Genomic DNA, 18,679 nt, shown 5'->3' on the forward strand with positions numbered 1-18,679 from the left:
AGTGGTAAAATGCTCATCTGCCATGCAGTAGATCTGAGTTTGATTTTTCTGCCCATTTTCCATAAAAGAAAAAAAAAAAATCTGGCATCAGGCAGTTCTCATGTAAATTTTGATTTTGGATTTTTTTTTTTCAGTTTTTATGTACAAAGAGTCAGGGATGCTGGTTTCAGCCCAAGTTAGTAGTTTTCAAAATTTTAAGAAATTCTTTCAAACTATTAGAGTTTTTCATATCTGGCAAACAATTAATCATGTGACATTTGGTTAAGAAAAATGCAGAACCCATTCCACCATTGTCTCTTTTAAAGTAATTCCATTTTATTTTCAAATATCAGTATATTTTGTGGTGGTAGTAGGAAGTATGTTGAGTAGCTGAAATAGCGTTCCCTGGGTCTAATTAAGCAAGCTGGATATTATGTGAATGTGTTTTTGTTGTGGATACATTCATAACTGGCTCTCAGCAAAATAGTGATGTAGGTGAAAGGTCCCTGGTCATTGTCTCCTTCCTGCAACTTTTTCGACTTCAGGTATTTTCCCCTCTTCTTCAGGTCACAAGCTTTCCTGTCCTGTCTTCTTTCTATGTTCTCTGACCATTTTCTCAGGGAAGACTCTGATAATCCTCTTTCATATTAAGCTGTACATGAACATTGAGGTTTACCTTCTTTATTTCTCACAGGTTTTTCTTCCCATCCTACTCCCGTATCCACAGGGGACTCAGTAGGAGGTTGAGGGGTAAAGTTCCAACTGGAATTTTAGAGACCGGCCAACTTGGTAATAAAGGAATTGGGAGAAACAAGAGCCCTTGGACTCTGAAGTTACTCTTTATTCCCATTCTGACCTTGAAAGTTGGTTCAGCATGCAGTGTACAACAGAAAGGAGGTAGATGTTTCTTGGGTACCTAGTTGCTGGTCTCATCTCATCAACTTAAAACTGCAACAACCCTGTAGGAATGTGCATCCATTTTACAGATGTGCAAACGTTGGCTCACAGAGATTAAGTAACATGCCCCAAATCAGGCAGTTAATTGATAGCAGGTCCTTAAGGCTCTTTTTACTCCATTTAGAGGTAGGGCCTGTGTAATGAGAGAAAAACCAGGAATGTTCCTGACAGTAAATATCTTTCCCTGATGGTTATGGAAGATGATGGAGTAGGGTTAGTTCTCTTGTAGAGTAGGAAAGAAGTAAATTTTGTTTGGTGGTGGGCTGTGAGAATAAATATATTTCCAACATGCTCTTGTTGGGAGCTTGGTTCTCACCAAATATTTCTAAGAGAGTGATGTTATAAGCTAAATTAATCAACATATTCTTCCAAAAGACTGAATGGATAAGACTCGCAAAGTCATAGTTACTTTGACTAGCTAATAATAGTGACTAGATGAGTGATTCCAAGGAACATGAAAGCTGGCTTTAAACTGAGTTGAATCTCTTCTTGCAGAGAACCTTTATGTGATCTATTGATTCCTGATCTTGTTTGTCTAGAATTTTAGCACTGCTTAAAGTTAACATCATTATTAGTTATAAAGACTTGACAGTCAGTTGGGTGTTGTGCCAAATATGTTATCTATATCCATATCTATATCCTTTTACTTTTATGGGCCCTGAAAATTCAACTTGTATTAAATAATTCACATCCCTAATGTTTATCAAGTAAGAATCAAAGTTTAAAAAAATTTTTTTTTATATATTTCAAAATTATGTGATGCTCTAACAAGATCTTCAGTATCTAGAAATTAAAAAATTTTTTTTTGATATATAAGCAGTGTTGGCAGCCTTAAACCATTTCTGAAAATTAAATATTAATCTTGGCTTAGATTTAAAATGGAAATAATCAAAGATCTTTCATGCACGGTTAAAACTTTTATAATATTTCCGTATATAGGGATAGAAGTGTTTGCTTTGACAGGGAAATGAAGAGGAAATCCTTCCTAAAGTTAGATTTAAATGAAGAGGCTGAACTCCCAAGACTTGAGGTTATAGCTGTACTGGGAAATCTCCCTTAATTGGCATGGGGAAAACTAAGCAATTAGAGTCATTGACTTTGACCTGCCTGCTCTTTTTGTATTATCCAGATGAGAGGAATAATTGCCCCACTCTCTACCACACACACAAACACACACAATTACAGCTTCCCTTGCCTCTAGATTGCTGTTGGTCAGGTCTATGGTGAAAAGGAAGGGAACGGAAACTCGATTATATTGAGTATTCGTTATTACTGATTATTTCCTATATGCCAGGTTTTAGTGAAGTGGTTGACATATGCTTTCCTTTACTGATAACAAGTTTTTGAGAAAGATATTATCATGCTCACTTTGTGGAGAAGGAAACTGAAACTCAAAGAGATTATATTAATGTTTCATAGTCACACAATTAGAAAGTGGCCAAGCTGAGATTCAAACTCCCATCTGTCTACTGAATGTTGCACTGATCTGCTGTGTTCTTAGTGGCTGAGAGACTTCATAGGTGTGTCAGGATTCTCCAGAAAAACAACAGATAGGATATATGTATATATATATATCTACAACGGATAGGATAGAATATATATTCTATATTGTAGGTATTGGTTCACATGGTCTACGGGATTGGCGAGTCCAAATCCCATAGGATGCAATGGATGAAGGTGAGGTTGAATTCCCAAGAAGAAGCTGGTTGACTAAAGCAGAGGCAGGAATTTTTCCTTCTGCCCTTTGGAAAACTCGGTTCTGGCTTTAAGATCTTCAACTGATTGGATGAGGAGATTCCCCTTGTTGCTGAGGGCAATCTCCTTTGTTGCTTGTAGCTGCAAACAGCCATAGATGCAATCAACTGAATATAGATGTTAATCCACCTACAAAATATCCTCAGGCCAGTCCTTGCTTGACCAAACAACTGTACAGCATAAGCTAGCCAAGTTGATCCACGAAATTAACCACTACAATAGGCAAATTGTTCCAAGGAATGTTTTGTAGGAGCCTCAGTGCTACAGTCACTGCCTAAATGCTCTTTGTGTTTATGTGTGTGATAAGAAAACAATTTTGAATTCATTCATAGATGTTTTACAATGTGTCTTAGTTGCTCTGCTGCTATAACAAATACCACACAATTGGTTGGTTTAAAAAATAATGGCCTTATAGTTTTAAGGATAGGAGAAGTCCAAAATTCAAGGCATCAGCATGGCTTGCTCCTTCCTGAAAATCTGTAGATTTCTGATCCTGATGGCTGGCAATCCTTGAATACCTTGCCTTTTCTCTTACCTTGCCATATTCTCTCCTTTCTTTTCTGGGTTCCCCCTGACTTCCATCTTCCAGCTCCTCCCTGTGGCTTTCTCTGACTATGTCTGAATTTCTTCTCTTAAAAAAGGATTCCAGTAATGATTTCTAAATGTTGTGTTAGTTAATTTTTTTTTAATTAATAATAAAAAAAAAGGATTCCAGTAATTCAGATTAAGGTACACTGTCATTCAGTTGAGCCACACCTTAACTAAAATACCATCTTCAAGAGATTACCTTTAAAATTGGTTCACATCCAATGGGGTACATAACTCAATCTACCACATAATGTATCCTGAGAAAATATTTATAAAATTTAAAACATATTTATTTAATGTAATAGTAAAATCATACATTTCAGTATCTCACTGGGTTCTTGACAGTTTTCTGTGCAAACTGTTGAAGTTTTCCTTCTTTCGTTTTCTGTTGAGGTGTTTCATGGAGATTAAATTTAACTTCAGGAATTTGGGGTAAGCAATAGAAAATCAGATAGCTCAGAAGAGACAGATATACAAAAGCATAAGCTGTTTCTACAAGGGGGTGGCAAAGTGGTAGGGTTGAAAATTGAAGCTGAATATGGAAATGTCTTAACAGACATAGAAGAATTTTGTCTTATACATCCAAATTTATTTTAGATCTTTTTTGAATGAGCTCTGGTGCCAGAGAAATTAGTTGAAACTTGTAATGAGGTAAAAATATGAACAGCATGTCTGTTCAATGTCACACAGTGGTGAAGAAACCAAGAATTATATAAGAGAATGTATTCAGTTAACTTGTAACCTATATTTATTAAATTTATTTGTATGTATGTATCTGAATAAATGAGTTGAATAAATTTAAATTTACACTTAGTTTTATATTTTCATGAAAGATAAATTTATCTGTTGGAATTTTGTTCTTTACAACTGGCAATTGTTAGGATATATTTGTGGAAATATTTGTATGGAAATCAACTCTGTTTACTTTCCCCCATGTGGCTGATAGTATACGCTTCTCCTGAGAAAGCTCTATATTCTTAAAACAGCACATATCAACCAGAAAGTACTTCTGCTTTAAGATTAAAACCTAATTGGCTTAAAGTCAAATTCTCTTCAGAGATTCCTAGGAAGAGGTGGCTTACAATTTATGTCACCTCTGGCTCATGCTCCCTCAGGCTTCTCCAGATCTGCCACTGCCTCTGTGACCACTACTGACATATCATCCTTGAGTTCTCTAAATGCTCTTGTTTCTTCTTTCTTTCTTTCTTCCCTCCCTCCCTCCCTCCCTTGGGCAGGCACCGAGAATTAAACCTGGGTCTCTGGCATGGCAGGCGAGAATTCTGCCACTGAGCCACCATCGTACTGCCCCAAATACTCTTGTTTCTTAAGTTTCAGTTTGTCCCTTATGCTTTGCAGGATAGTCTGCAAGACACCCAACACTCAGGTGTTGTACCACAGGCAGGACCAGATACAAAATTTGTGGGACCCAGTAAAAGGTGAAAAAGCAGGGACCCTTGTTAAAAAATTGTTAAGAATTTCAAGGTGGCAGGAGCAGAGCATTAAGCCAGGATCAGCTCTCCTCTGAGCATAGGCCTTGTGGGACTGCATCGGTGGCACACTCAGGAAGATGTCCCTGGCTGCAGGGAATGTAGAAAAACTGAGAGAATCTTGGCCTGGGTTGCCTTTCATCATCCTGGTAGGGCAGAGGGTTGGGGCTTGGGAATGTCCTCTGAGCACAGCTTCTCCCTCTCCTGAGGTCTTCTCCTCTGCATAGAAACCTAAAGTCTTATCTTTAAATTCTCATCTTAGACCCCAACTATGTCTATGATAGGGAGTGCAGTGGGAGGGGTAGAAAATTGACTCCAAAAATCTGGACAGGATGTTGTCTGGAACAGAGGTTATCAGATGCTGGTCAGCAGACCTGGTCTGGCTCTGATGACGTTGTCACCTCTCTTCTTTATTCCAAAACTATAGTCGCTCTACTGTTTTGGTCTCTTTAAGATAATGGTGGTACATGGTTGTTATGCTTTTAAACAACTTCACTAGCCAAGAAAAGATTGGACATTCTAAGGCATGATTCCTAATGTTTTTGGGGAAAATTTACTAGTTCATGAAATACAAAAGTCAGGTAACCCATGGGCCAGGAGTAAAAGAAGGGCAGAGTTGTCTGGTAGAAAGAGCTGGGAGCTACTGGACCTGACCCCTTAGTCTTCCATGGCCTTGAGTCATGAAGTACTGGGTGGTTTCTTTCATGTCTCAGGGGCTTTGTCCTTTGCTCCAAGGGGGACAGGAACAGACAATAGCTTAGCCTCTTCCAGCTTTTGCATTCTCTGACAACTCTGATTGCATAGCTCTCGTTGCTAAATAACAGTGAGGATTTGGATTTCAGACCCAATGCATCCCACTTACCCAAGCCACTACGAAACAGAGAAAAGGCAATTTAAAGAAATCTGACAAAAAAAAAAAAAGAAAAACACCCACAAAAACAGCCCAACAGCTGCTCAATAGATGCTGAGACAAGCCCATCGTAAAATGTACTATGGTATGTCATAATGGTTGGGATACCAAAAAGAAAGTTCTATTTTAAATTCTATTGACTTAGTCACTTTGGTTTGCAAAACAGGCAGCGAACATCTGCTTATTAAAAGCATTTCCTCTTTCTTTCTTTTATATTTCGTCCTTTAAAAGAATCCCTTCGGTTATCTTTTTCTTGGTCTGTTAAGGTCACAGTGCTATTTTGATAAGGAAGCCTGTTGATTACTTCCTGAATGCATTAAATAATATGATAAAATGACTTGCCAGTACAGTGTCTTGGTCCATGCCTTGCACATATTAGGCATTCAATGACTATTTGGTAAATAAATATACTTTAATAAAAAGATACTCGCATTGTGATTTTGTCACATTATAAACACATTTGGCAACTGTTCTATTTTTTGAAAGCTAAATTTTCCAGTTGGGATGGGGGAAGGTCTCTTTCCCAGCTACTGTACAATCTGCTTTGTGCTTCTGGAATTGTCAAAACAAACTTAACTGCTCTCAGGAACCCTGATCCAATATCACTGTCAAAATGTTTTACAACAATTCGGCCAAATGTTTGTGGAACAGCTGTGCTACTCGTCGGCCTGAGTCATTTTCCTTCTTCCCTTTTGGCCCAATCCTGTGATTCATCATTCTGCTTTTAGAATTTTTGCCTATTTTTAAAACTAGTCAAAGAAGGCAACCACTATTTAAAAGTAAACACACCACACATCAACTTAAGGCAGCTTTGTAAGCAGCTTCACAAGCCCTGAAATTTCTGGCGGGCAGGGATGCCAGCTAAACCAGATGGCACCGAGTAGTGAAGTACAGATCTAGATTTCAGATTTGGTAGTCTCCTTACATCTGCCTTTGGTTTTCTTGTTTCCACTGCCATTTCCTATTCAGATTAATCCAACTTTATCTCTTTTTTAACACAAGTCTTGGTTTTTATTTTGCTTGTCTCTCTGAAACAACCATCATATGTTTATTTCTATGTCAACCAATTATACTTTTTATTTCAACTCAAGGAATCCAACCTTAAGTCTTTATTTATCTGCAAAATATCAACCTTTATTTATCCATGTGTGCTTCTCTGTGGTGTTACTATAAATAAGGACTTAGATTTCTATAATGGGCTTTGTTAATTTGGGGTCTTACTCTGTATTTGCTATTTACACCATAGTTGCTAGCATTATAGTAAAGCAAATGGATAACTTTTTTTCCATTTTTATAATTCAGCAGGAAGGACTATGATTTCCAGGGAATGAGGCAGATTAAATCTCAGGAAGCCCTGAGTTGCATCCCTGGACATCTCCTAGTGTTCTAGAATGCCCAGTCTGTTCTGGTATACAGAAGCAACTTCCCCTTCCAACCAGTGCCTGCTCATCTGTGATTATTAGGGTTGGGATGCCAAAGTATAATATGTTCCCACTTGTCTGCACCAAATTGCTTTGGCCTAAAATCCAACAAGTTAAAATAATCATGACTTCTGGGTTACAGAAATCACACAGAAATAAATGTAAAATGTAAGACCAAAACCAGTTTTAGAAAGTATAGTTTTTATAATTAAGACTACCTTTAATGGGTCAGGGATGACAAGGACATTTCTGTCTTTTGTCCAATTCTTTGCAAATGATGAGGTGGCAGAATTTGTCACCTCTCCTCTGAGTAGGAAGAGGACATGAAAAGGGCCTGGGGATCGACTCTCCTTTTTCTACTTAAGGCAATCCTCCAACTTGTCGCAAGTCTTGGGGAAGATTTTTCAGTTTCTATTTGTTCTATGAAGCTAGATACAGTGAACCTATAACCATCCATCCATACAGGTACACAACAGATTCAGATTTGGTGATGCAATGTCCTTTTTTCAAGCTACAGTTATATTGGAATTTTATTATACTACTCTTGATTAAAATAATCCAAAGGCTATTAAGTCACCCACATTTTAAAAATATTTTTATTGATAAATCTCCACACACATACATTCCATACATGGTATACAATCAGTGGCTCACAATATCATCACACTGTTGTGTATTCACCATGATCATTTTTGCATCACTCCAGAAAAAGAAATAAAAAGGAAAAAGAAAAAACTCATGCATAACATACTCCTTACCCCTTCCTCCCAGAGTATTTCCACCTATCCAATTTATTTTATCCTTTGTCCCCCATATTATTTATTTATTTTTATCCATTTTTTTTTTTTTACTCATCTGTCCATACCCTGGATAAAAGGAGCATCAGACACAAGGTTTTCACAATCACACAATCACATTGTAAATGTTATGTCTTTATACAGTCGTCTTCAAGAATCAAAGCCACTGGAACACAGCTTGGCAGTTTCAGTTACTTCCCTCCAGCTACTCCAATATGCCACAAACTAAAAAGGGATACCTATATAATGCATAAGAATAACTTCCAGGATAACCTCTCGTCTCTGAAATCTCTCAGCCACTGACACTTTGTTTTGTCTCATTTCTCTCTTCCCCCTTTTGGTCAAGAAGACTTTTTCAGTCACATGATGTTGGGTCCCAGCTCATTCCAGGATTTCTGTCCCACATGGCCAGGGAGATTTACACCCGTAGGAGCCATGTCCTGTGTAGTGTGGTGGAGAGTGAGTTCAACTGCTGAGTAAGTCACCGGACTCTTGAGGTATATGGCAGAAGTTAATATTGTCCTTATCTGAATTATCTTTCTGGTTATTACCTCTTGTACCTCCAAAGAAATGTAATCCCTTGGAAGCCAGGAGGCTCGTGTTGACCCCCACTGGCCTGTGCTATCAATGAGTAGGGAGTAGGTACTTGTTTCTGCATTGTGCACAGCCTGTATCATTTCTTGTTCAAATAGAACATCAATCAGCCTTCATAAATAAATTTGTTTATGGTGGTAGGAGCATAAAAATGATTGCCTTTCTTTATTATAATTTAATTTCTTTTAGTGTATGCTTTTGTCTTATTGTCATAGCCATGACTGGGACTGGGGTAGGTGTAGTCTATATGGAAGGGATTGGAAATGAATGGCCATGGGCCTTCTTGGAGTCAGAGTCCACCCAGAGAGATGCAGGTCTCCCTTTAGCACCAAGACAGGGTCAGCCGCCTATGCTTGAAGAGACTGGGGTAACTTGGCTCTTTTAGGCCAAACTTCTGTACCGTTTTCTCTGATGCTTTGAAGTACTGCACTTCTTGATCCAATGATACTTACCTAAGGCCAGTCACTCTATTTAAGACCTATCTCAGTAAACCCTGTATGCAGCTGAGGACAGAGATGTCATGGCTCACGATGGGCAGAGGGTCTCCTGCCTTGAGGCTATGGACTCTGTCTGAGGTTGAGAGAGCTGCCTTGTGCTATAACTGGTAAGAAATGCCTGGTGAGAAACGCCTTGTTTGGGTTGCTGCTTGGTACCCACCACAACCAAGAACCAGAACAAGACTCTGGTTAATTCTTGTTAGCTGTGGTTTGTGGTAAGAGCAGAGGGCAAAACCATCAAAGCTTGAGACACTTTGTGTTCTTCAGAGCAGAACTGACACATGAATGCGTTTGTCTGTTCCATTGAGATTATTCTGGTCACCTCATTAACACCTTGTTAAGGCACTTTCCTGCAAACCATATGTTTGGCTTTTGGCTAATGTGGGCACATTGAAAGACAAGCCGTTCTTCTTCTTGGAGAGCTACCAGAGTGACCATTTGGGAATTCTAATATTTGTTTACAAAATTTTGGTCAGGCTGACTAAGCTTACCATGCTTCTGCTTGTTCTGAAAATGAGCAAAAAAGTTCACAGCATTCTATCTGTTCCCAACTGAAGTAAAGAAAATAAACTGAAGCTGCATGTATTGATGGTTTAACTAAGCAAGTCCAAGGGTGGTTACAGCAGGACAGCTGTCACGAGAGGGAAACTCTAGAGTGACAAATCGTTCTGTCTTCATGTTTTAGATGAGACACCCCCTGAAGACTCCATTCCTCTGGTGTTTCCGGAACTAGACCAGCACCTCCAGGTAAGGATTTCCCTAAAGTCTTTCTTCTTTCCTCCTCGGTTTCAACACAGTGACCCGAGGAATGGCTTAGAGTGGGGGGAGAACTTTCTAGTCATCATCGTTTGCATTTCTGGAGTTCCAAAGTCAGACTGAAGCCCTCATGGAATGTCCCTGGCTGATATCCGGTTATGAAACCAGGATGTCAGGAGCTTATAGTGTAAACTAGCTCCTATTTTTAAGGCATTCTGGAGCCTGGGAAAATGGCTGGTCCCTACTCTCCTTTGCTATGGCTCTCTCTGGGTCACGCCAGTTTAGTCCTGGTTTGGGTTAGTAATTTAGTGACAGACACTGTAGAGGAAACTTGTCATGATTTCCAAGACTTCTGATTAATCTTCCTTTCTCTATACCATTCTCCTTCTCTAGTTTTCGTAATTAATTAGGAGTATGAATGCATTAAAGTATTAATAGAATATAATGTATTAAAGTATTAATGGAATATAATTATTTATACTTTATACTTAAACCTTCTGAAAACTTTCTGGTTTAACTCATGAGAAAAACACTGTGTGCACGTAGTTTATCAACTACTTGCCAAAAGATATCCCGTTTTTCTACACCAGAATTATTTGAAAGGAGCTGATCTATGACTTTTGAATATTCTTTAGATGATATATGGGAATTCTAAAAATGGCTTTGGGAAGAAGTTCTGCCTAAAATACCTGAATACTGGCCTTGGGTCAGCAGTTCACTTGAGTACTTAACTGCAGCCAAAGTTTAGATGAGTCTAGTAGGGGTCTTAAATATTGCGCAGATGTTCTACTTGGTCACCCCCTCCCCCCCTTTTTTTAACCTCTAAATATTGAATTTGACAAACTTTAGGAGGCGTCTGCCACCTCCCGCTCCCAGCAGACCGTGACATTCCCTGTTCTCTTATACTTAGCAGCTTTTCCCATTTGTGGGTGTGCCTGGTGACCTGATGGCATTTCAGTTTGGGATCCTTGACGGAGGTATGAAGACCCAAGAATGAGCCCTTGTGCAATCCAAGATGATGTTCCTTTTCATTTGCTCCAGGCCTTATCTCAGTGCCCAGTGTGCTGAGTAAAAGCCTGGGGGCAAACAGGTCAGGTTTGAAGAGCTGGTGTTCCACCGCTGGGACAGCTTTTAAAAACCAACTCAGGTTGACCCAGCCTTTTAGAGAGACCTCATTCTCACCTCTGCAGCAGGAAAGGCATTCGACCAGCCCTCCAGTAGAGCAACATCAGACATGTAGATTTTGCCGAATATCATCTAGGATGTGGGAGTGTTAATCTGATCATCATACAACTGCCAAATAAAACTCTGTTCCCTCTAAAATATCCTCTTTAGCTACTGGTCCTCTTGTGTCCCTCTCCCCCCTGACCCCCGGTCTCCTGGTTCCTGATATTTCACCACATTTCTCCAATATCTCTCCTTTTCATCATGGAGAGCAATTCAGTTCTTACTGCTTTTCCCTCATGGCATGCTCGTACAGCACACACCGTTCATGCTTTTGGTGGAGCTGGGGATTGTAAAATAATAGCTGTTTTCCCTATCACAGTTTTTTCCTGTATTTTACTGCCATCTCAAAGCTATTTTAGTGTGATTTATTTTCAGTTAGATGAAAACAAGGCGCAAACATGTTTTGAGAATAAAACTGTAAAAGTACATTCTGGTTCTAGTTACCCATCAAATTATGAAGCTTTAATTCAACTTTTATGTATTAATGAACTTTTTCCCCTCAGGAGCTTTAATGGTCTTCCCTGGTTTGCAGATCATTTTCCACTGAACTCACAGCACCCCTGGAAGTTTTCTGCCAAAGCATCACTAGCTCCATTACATTTTATAGCTTTAATTCTACTTGATATACATTAGAAATTAAGTCTATTTAATTATTTTAATCCATCGAGATTATTTCATCTTTACTGAATGAGTTAGGCAGTTGAGAGAGTGGTTTCTGCCTCAAGGCCTCTTCCTACACTGCCCCATCAGCTTAAATTTTTTTTTATGCCCACCAACTGATCTCATATATTTTTTTATTGTAGTAAAATACATACAACATAAAATTTCCCATTTTAACCAAACTCAAGTAGACAATTTGGTGATATTAAACATATTCACAATATTGTGCTACCATCAGTACATTCATTACGTAAACTTTTCCATCACCCCAAACAGAAACTGTGCATCCATGAAGCATCCATGAATCTATGCATCCATTCCCGCTATCTACCCGCAAATCCCTCTGCTCCTGGTAACCTCTAATCTACTTTCTATCTCTATGAATTTGCATATTATTTCATTTAAGAGAAATAATACACTATCAACCCTTTTGTGTCTGGTTTATTTCACTTAACATGATATTTTACCTCATGGGTTTTGATTCTCTTTTTTCCTCTTAGATTATGGTATTGCTCTATCCCTTCATCAACAGAGAGAACATTACCAGCACCACAAGTGGAAGCATTTAATTAAATGCCTGTTTGTTAGACCTTTATCACTTGTCAAGCTATTTGGTTAGGCCTAGTTGCTTCTGTCTACGGCTTTTGCCTTTTCTCTTTATTTTACGCTCCAGGACATGATTAAAAACAAGGCCATGAAGCTCGAGACAAAAGCAGATTCTTGTCTCCATGCATAGCCTAAGCATATAAATTTAAGTTCTTCTACAGTAGGAAATCTTTGTACTGGAAACAATGAAGATGCTTTATGTTCAGGAGGAACAATCTATTACATGGACATCTTTACAGTTAGTCTTATGTCCTTTCATCATATAGTAATGACTCTTGGAATTTTGCCAACCGTGATAATCCTCCTTGGAAGAATGAAAGTTAGGTTACAATGGTGTATGAAGTGCCTTCTGTTTGTTACTTTTTGCTTGAGGATGAGCCGAATCATGATTATCTCTATTGGAGCCATAAAAACATATCTAGAGAAAAATAACTGATGCCAGGTGATTATTGCCAACCCTACTTTTCTGTTAATCCTCAGATTTAAATCTTGCTAATGCATATTAAATACCTACCAACAATTTTCCACATATGCTGTCATTCCATCCTTGCAACAATTGGGTAAACTAACTACTATATCCTTATTTTGCAGATGAGAAATCTGAGGTCAAATTTTGAACTAAATAAATTGCTTCAGGGTAGGAATCTCTGATCTCAGATCTCTTTCCCTTAAACCTTTTATGGAGCTGATGGGACTGCTTAAATTGCTTTGATAAGTGAAGACTTAATTTTTCTGATTTGCAAGGTTGCCATAACGTGGTTATGGAACAACTTGTAAAATCTGTTCTGACATTCTGATATCTATTACACATTCATTTGAGTGTTTGTATTTATAACATACAGCTATAAAGTGACTATTAAGTAGATACTCTATCACCAATTTGACCCCCAAGATTTTTTCCTTGCTTTGCCAAGAATGTGGGCATGTTTGAGCTTGTAATTTGTGGTGCTTCTATTTTCATAGAAGCCAGAAAAAGCTTTGTGTAAGAATAGCCATGACAAACATTTCTCTTGATGTCTCTATTAATGAAAATGTTGGGCAAGAGACCTTAGCGTAAGGTAGGTGTTAAAACTAGCATGTCTTTATAATGTTCATTTATGGGATCTGGGCCTCAGCCCAAGGGCAGGTGAAAGACTGATTCTATTTTGTGCAGATTCCTTTTCTGGACTAGGTTTCTAAATTCTCCATGCCCATCAGAGGCAGTATTAAGAGAGCCAGTTTAGACCAAACAGTCAAAAGAAAAGGGGGCCAATTTTATTTTCACTTCTAAGGATGAATGGAAATCATCACTTTTCTTTATACCTCAGTCCCATTATATTTGAAAAAAAAAGAGATGATGACTGATCTTATTCTTTATCCTGAAGGATGATGGAATCCTTTAATAATCCCAAGGATTGGGTCAGGGTGAAATAGGCTTTATAGCCTAACCATGCTGCTAGGTTTTGGAGACTATAGTTTGATCTCTAGATGATTCAAAACTATGCTGTAATGTGGTACTAATTGCATTGGAGTGACAAATATGTTTTTACAATCAGGTAGAGGACATACTAATAGGTCAATTGTAATAAACTTCCTAACAGGAAGTATAATGACCAGAGCACAGCCATTGGCACTAGATTGGCCTAGATTTAGAGCTCAGCTCCATCCTACTAGTTCCATCATTTTAGGAATGTTGTTTATTCTCCTTAAGCCTCATCTTTCTCAGCTATACAGTGGAGATAATATTTTGATCACAGGGAATATTGAGGAAATTAAATGTGATAATGAGTAGATCTAGCCCAGTACTTGGCAAAATAATTGCTCAATTAATGTTAATTTCTTTGCCTAGTGAAATCATTCATTGAATGAAATATTTTAAGAATAAGCAATTTATCTTCATAGTGTAAAAGAAAAGAAGCATCAGTTTGGATTTCTGATTTAGGGTTAGAAGTTCTGATGCCCTCTTTTTGTCATAAAGCCAGCATACTTGGAACATAGTTTAGAAGATAATCTGACTGCATTTTTAACCAAATTGAGCAATAGCCTTGTTGCATCCTAAAGTCCTCCCATCCCATCTGATATGACAGTGACAGGTGTCTCTGTGGTACACACTGAACTCGCCTTTTCTCAGACAGAGTCTGATAAGTCCAGAAACTGATGTCAACTCCACAAATAAACAATTTCGTTGTGTACCATAATATCTTGTTATCCGAGCAGTCTCCCAGAGACTTTTTAAGTCTTGCATTATAATATATGGCCTGATATCTGGAAAATGAAAATGGTGAACAATGCAAAAGTCTTAGCATTCCAGGATTCTGTCATATTGGTCTTTAACATTCAGAAGTCCTGTTGGGAAGTAATCCCATCAAAAGCACTGAAAAGTCAACCATTTTCTCTCTTTCACACATTTTGAAACATATCTTACACTTGTTCTTTGACTTCTGTGACCACACAGAAGCCATAAGTAGATATGTCAGTGCTTTTTAATAAACCTTTACTTTTTTTTTAAAGTCGTCAGTGTATGCCTTGTTGGAAGAGTTTGAGACACTTGAGTTATCTCCTTCTTTTATATTGCTTCCATCAATACAAATGACTTATTATACACCTTACTCCAAGTTATATAAGATGTGCAGTGTAATTACTAGTGCTGACTTTGACCATAATGTAGATACTATAGAAACGTCAGGTTTTAAAATATTTTAAAACTATTTTAAATTATAAGATGACAGAATTTCCAACTTAATGGTATTAGCATGGACCATGTTTCTCCTCCTAGTGTTTGCTAATTTTGAGACATTAAAAGGCAACATAGAGCCTGTTTATGCCAAAAATAAATAAATAAATAAAAAGGCAACATAAATTTAAACCAGACAACCCCAGGATCCTCCAAAATAAAGGTAACACCAAGAATCAAGGAATATATACAAAGTTCGCTCAGTCACTATAGCATGTTCAGTGTCCTAAATATATATATCATCAGGCTGGGATAGGAAAATTAAATTCTTAGATTTTTTAATGGATGGGGCCAGTAGTATTTGAAGAGGCCAAAGAGAAAAGGGAAACGCTTTGTCCCTTGCAGAGAGACGGTTGGCTTGGCCCTTTCCCACATGGTTCTTTCCAGAGGATGGAGTCCATTTCGGGAGCTGAAGGTTGGGCAGGGAGCAGAGATGATATGGTGTGGTTCAAGGCAGCATTCTTGGAACAGGACCCTGTGGTTTCTCTCTTACTTCATCTTGTTAAATCAGTCCTGTTGATTGGGGTGGATACCAGAGATAGTCGTGGTTTGCTTGCGTTGCCATGTAATTTAAAGCCCTTGCAAGCTCCATCCTTAGGCAGCAGCTGGAGAAGGAGATGGAGGAAAGGGGGTGAGGAGGAAGTGCCCTCTTCTGGTCTCTGACCTCATCCAAACCCCAAAGTGTGTCCTGGAAAATGTGTTTCAAAGTTGGCTGAAGACACCGTGAGAATGTCTTAATTTAACTTCCTAGAACTTGCTGTGTAGTAGAGTAGAGGAGATGACATCATATTTCAGGCATCTGAAAAGCCGTTCCTATGATGCCACAGAATTTGCACTGTAGTTCATTAAGGATACTTTCAAATTTCATTGTTCAAAGATTTTTAGATTCCTTTTCTTTGGAGTACAATATTTCATTTTTAAAGCAAGAGTGTGGGGTAAATACACACACACACAAAGTGTGAGAGGATGCAGTGTAATTATGGAGACAATAACAAGGAAATTTTCTCCTTTGGATAGGAAAAGAAATTCACGTCAATATAAAGAATTTAGTTATTGCTCATCCATTCCCAACATGGTGATTATAACTAAGAAAATCTCTGACAAAAATCATCAAAATCAAGCAGTGAGAGTTGAAAGTGTTGCTTTTATTCCAAGAAGTTGATAGATGTTTTTCATCTTGTTGCCACAGTCATTATGTGAAATAGTTTTTTTTTAAGCCTTTAACTTGAATATGTATTAAATGTAATGTCAAACCCATTCATAGCAGATTAATTCATGAGTGCCAGTGTTTTAAATGTCTCATTTCTCAAGCCTAATAGTATCTCCATTTTAAAATTAGAAACCTCATCCTCAGGCTTGAATTTTAGAAATCTATCTCCCCAGGCAAAAACATTTTTTCAATGAGTACTGATCATATATTGCTTGTTATTTTGAGAGATCATAAGGTTAGAGTGAATTACCTTTGGTGAGGGCCTTATGATGACACATACACATACACAAATACACATATCATAAAGCAGTGAGTACTCTCGTACACTCGTATAGAACAGCGCATCTCATTATTCTGTAGTTCTGCTGTTTATACAACATATAAAGTCTAAATATCTTAGTACTTTTATTCACCAGAATTCCTGCTGTGTTTAAAACAAATTCTTTGATGAGTTTCCTGGACGGGGGTGAACGTCTAATGAGCACATCAACTACCTTCTAAGGACCCTTTGACTTGCTCAGCGATGTTCAGGGCTACTGGTGAATGGCTCAGGATTATAAAGGCATTTGAAGTTCCCTGGAGAGACATTTGGGAAGCAAAAGGAGAGCAAGGTTGGGTGCAGAATGGACAGAGTCTAAGATAGGAAGCCTTGGATGAGGGCCTCAGAGCAGCAGAAAGACCTATAGTGAGAAAATTTTACAATGTTTTGGTGAGTTGTGCAATATAAACCCTCTTTCAAGTGAAGTTTAAAGAAACCCCCATCCTCTTGCTTAAAAAAATCTGTTTCTTTAATGCTTTTATGCAAGCTGGAGGAACTTAAAGAGATGCCGAATTATGTTTCAGGTTGGGGTGAAGATAAAACTTGCAAGAGCTAGAGGCTGAAGTGACACCCTGATATCCTTTTGCTACCTGAAATACTGCATCCTAAATTTTTTTTGGTTTGTCCTTTTTTAAAAATCAAACATTTTAAATACGTACTATTATTATGTCTTAGTAGAGCAAACTGCTAAGAACATATGAGGATATTGAATATATCCTGAACTACTCTCTATGTTCTATATCCACAGCAGCATGATAATGTTACCTGTTTATAATAATTTTGAATTTCTCCACAATTAAGAAGTGTCAATTAAAAAAGAACAAACAAAAAAATTTCTCACTTAATTAAAAGTATCTCGGGGTGGCAAGCTAAGGGAAAGAAGAGGCCTCACACTTATCTAAAAAATACATATACATGTTTTGTTTTCCTTTCTAATTATACCAGCAAAAGACATTTCTTCTTTAATATGGACTGGCCTCACCTATATTCTTTTAAGTATGGAGTTAATGTTCTGCAGAATCCTTTACACAGGGTCCTAGAAACTTTTGGCTGTTCTATAGGTACTCTGTTAAATTATGGTTCAGACACCTACATGTGGCAACTTATGTACCGAAATCCTGTTTGAACTGAGTATAGTGTGTGTGGCATCTGTAAGGACAGGAAATAGGATGTGTGGGGCCTTCTACCATGTAAATCCTTTAATAGGGCACAGATGATTTAATGGCAGCTTGGTAAGGGTGCCCGGAGTAAATTGCTTTCATTCCCCTTGCTGTTATACCTGGTCATTTGCCAATGCAACAGGTGAAAATTGATGAGGGAGTGATGATTTCTAGGAGATAGACTGGAGAAGCCAGGAGTTCTGAATTCCTTTGGCATTCGCTTTTAGCTCATGGGGCAAGTTATTCTGGAATACCACTGTGCATTACATTTCAACTTATTTCTATAGAGAGAGGGATAATGATTCCAACAGGCTGAGATTATGCTATGAATATGTTCAGGGGACAACAGGGAAAGATGCTATGCAATGTGATTATTTGATTTTTCATGAATTAAAATATAACAGAGGGTAAATTTGATAGATTTAGGATTTTATTTCCTTAAGGAGAGCTCTACTTAGAGGCCTCATGATAAGTAGGCAGGGTCATCTTACCTATCAATCAGACAATGAACTTTATAGAATTTGTATTACATCCTGGGTGGGACTGCTAAATATAACACTCAAAGAAAACTGTGTCCTTAAGGAAAATAGTGAGAAGATAGAGTGAATTGTAAGAAATCCATTAGTTCTTAGTTTACTGATATAAAATTGGTGAGAATATGACATATAGCTTGCAATTATAGACTCTCGGGAAGAAAGAAGGTAAAGAGCCTATTGAACAATGGATTCATATTTCTCATATTTTATGTAAAGGTTTTCAATAAATAATTGAAAAAAGCAATTAAAAATCTTTAAAAGATTATTAACTGGTGTTCCTGAATGTAGTGCTTTTAATAACGTGTTGTTAACTGGATGTATGAGTTAGAAACTCAGGAAAAACCAGTTCTTTAAAAATACTTTCTAGAAGTAGCCTTTCCAGAAAGGTTTGCCATTGCTGGACCATGTTTCTCTCATGGGTAGGAGGAAAGAAAAGATGTGAACAAGCATGGTTTTATACGGGGTTTTGTCTTGCATACTGGTTCATTACCTCCAGCAAGCATTACT

At 37.9% G+C, this 18,679-nt stretch overlaps 1 protein-coding gene across 7 annotated transcripts in view; it reads left to right on the forward strand.

Annotated features, from left to right (window-relative positions):
* MAP3K7CL (MAP3K7 C-terminal like) overlaps positions 1-18,679 on the forward strand; it is a 44,764-nt gene that overhangs the window by 15,766 nt on the left and 10,319 nt on the right. For 6 of the 7 annotated variants that reach the window (XM_077117641.1, XM_077117638.1, XM_077117643.1 and 3 more), the window contains one exon: positions 9,671-9,732. In XM_077117641.1, the coding sequence (XP_076973756.1) occupies positions 9,671-9,732 (62 nt within the window). Of the gene's footprint in view, positions 1-8,275; positions 8,371-9,670; positions 9,733-18,679 lie in introns of those variants that run through there. The other variant, XM_077117645.1, reaches the window with a different exon arrangement.

This window comes from Tamandua tetradactyla, chromosome 10 (assembly GCF_023851605.1).
Source record: "Tamandua tetradactyla isolate mTamTet1 chromosome 10, mTamTet1.pri, whole genome shotgun sequence".
NCBI lineage: Eukaryota > Metazoa > Chordata > Mammalia > Pilosa > Myrmecophagidae > Tamandua > Tamandua tetradactyla.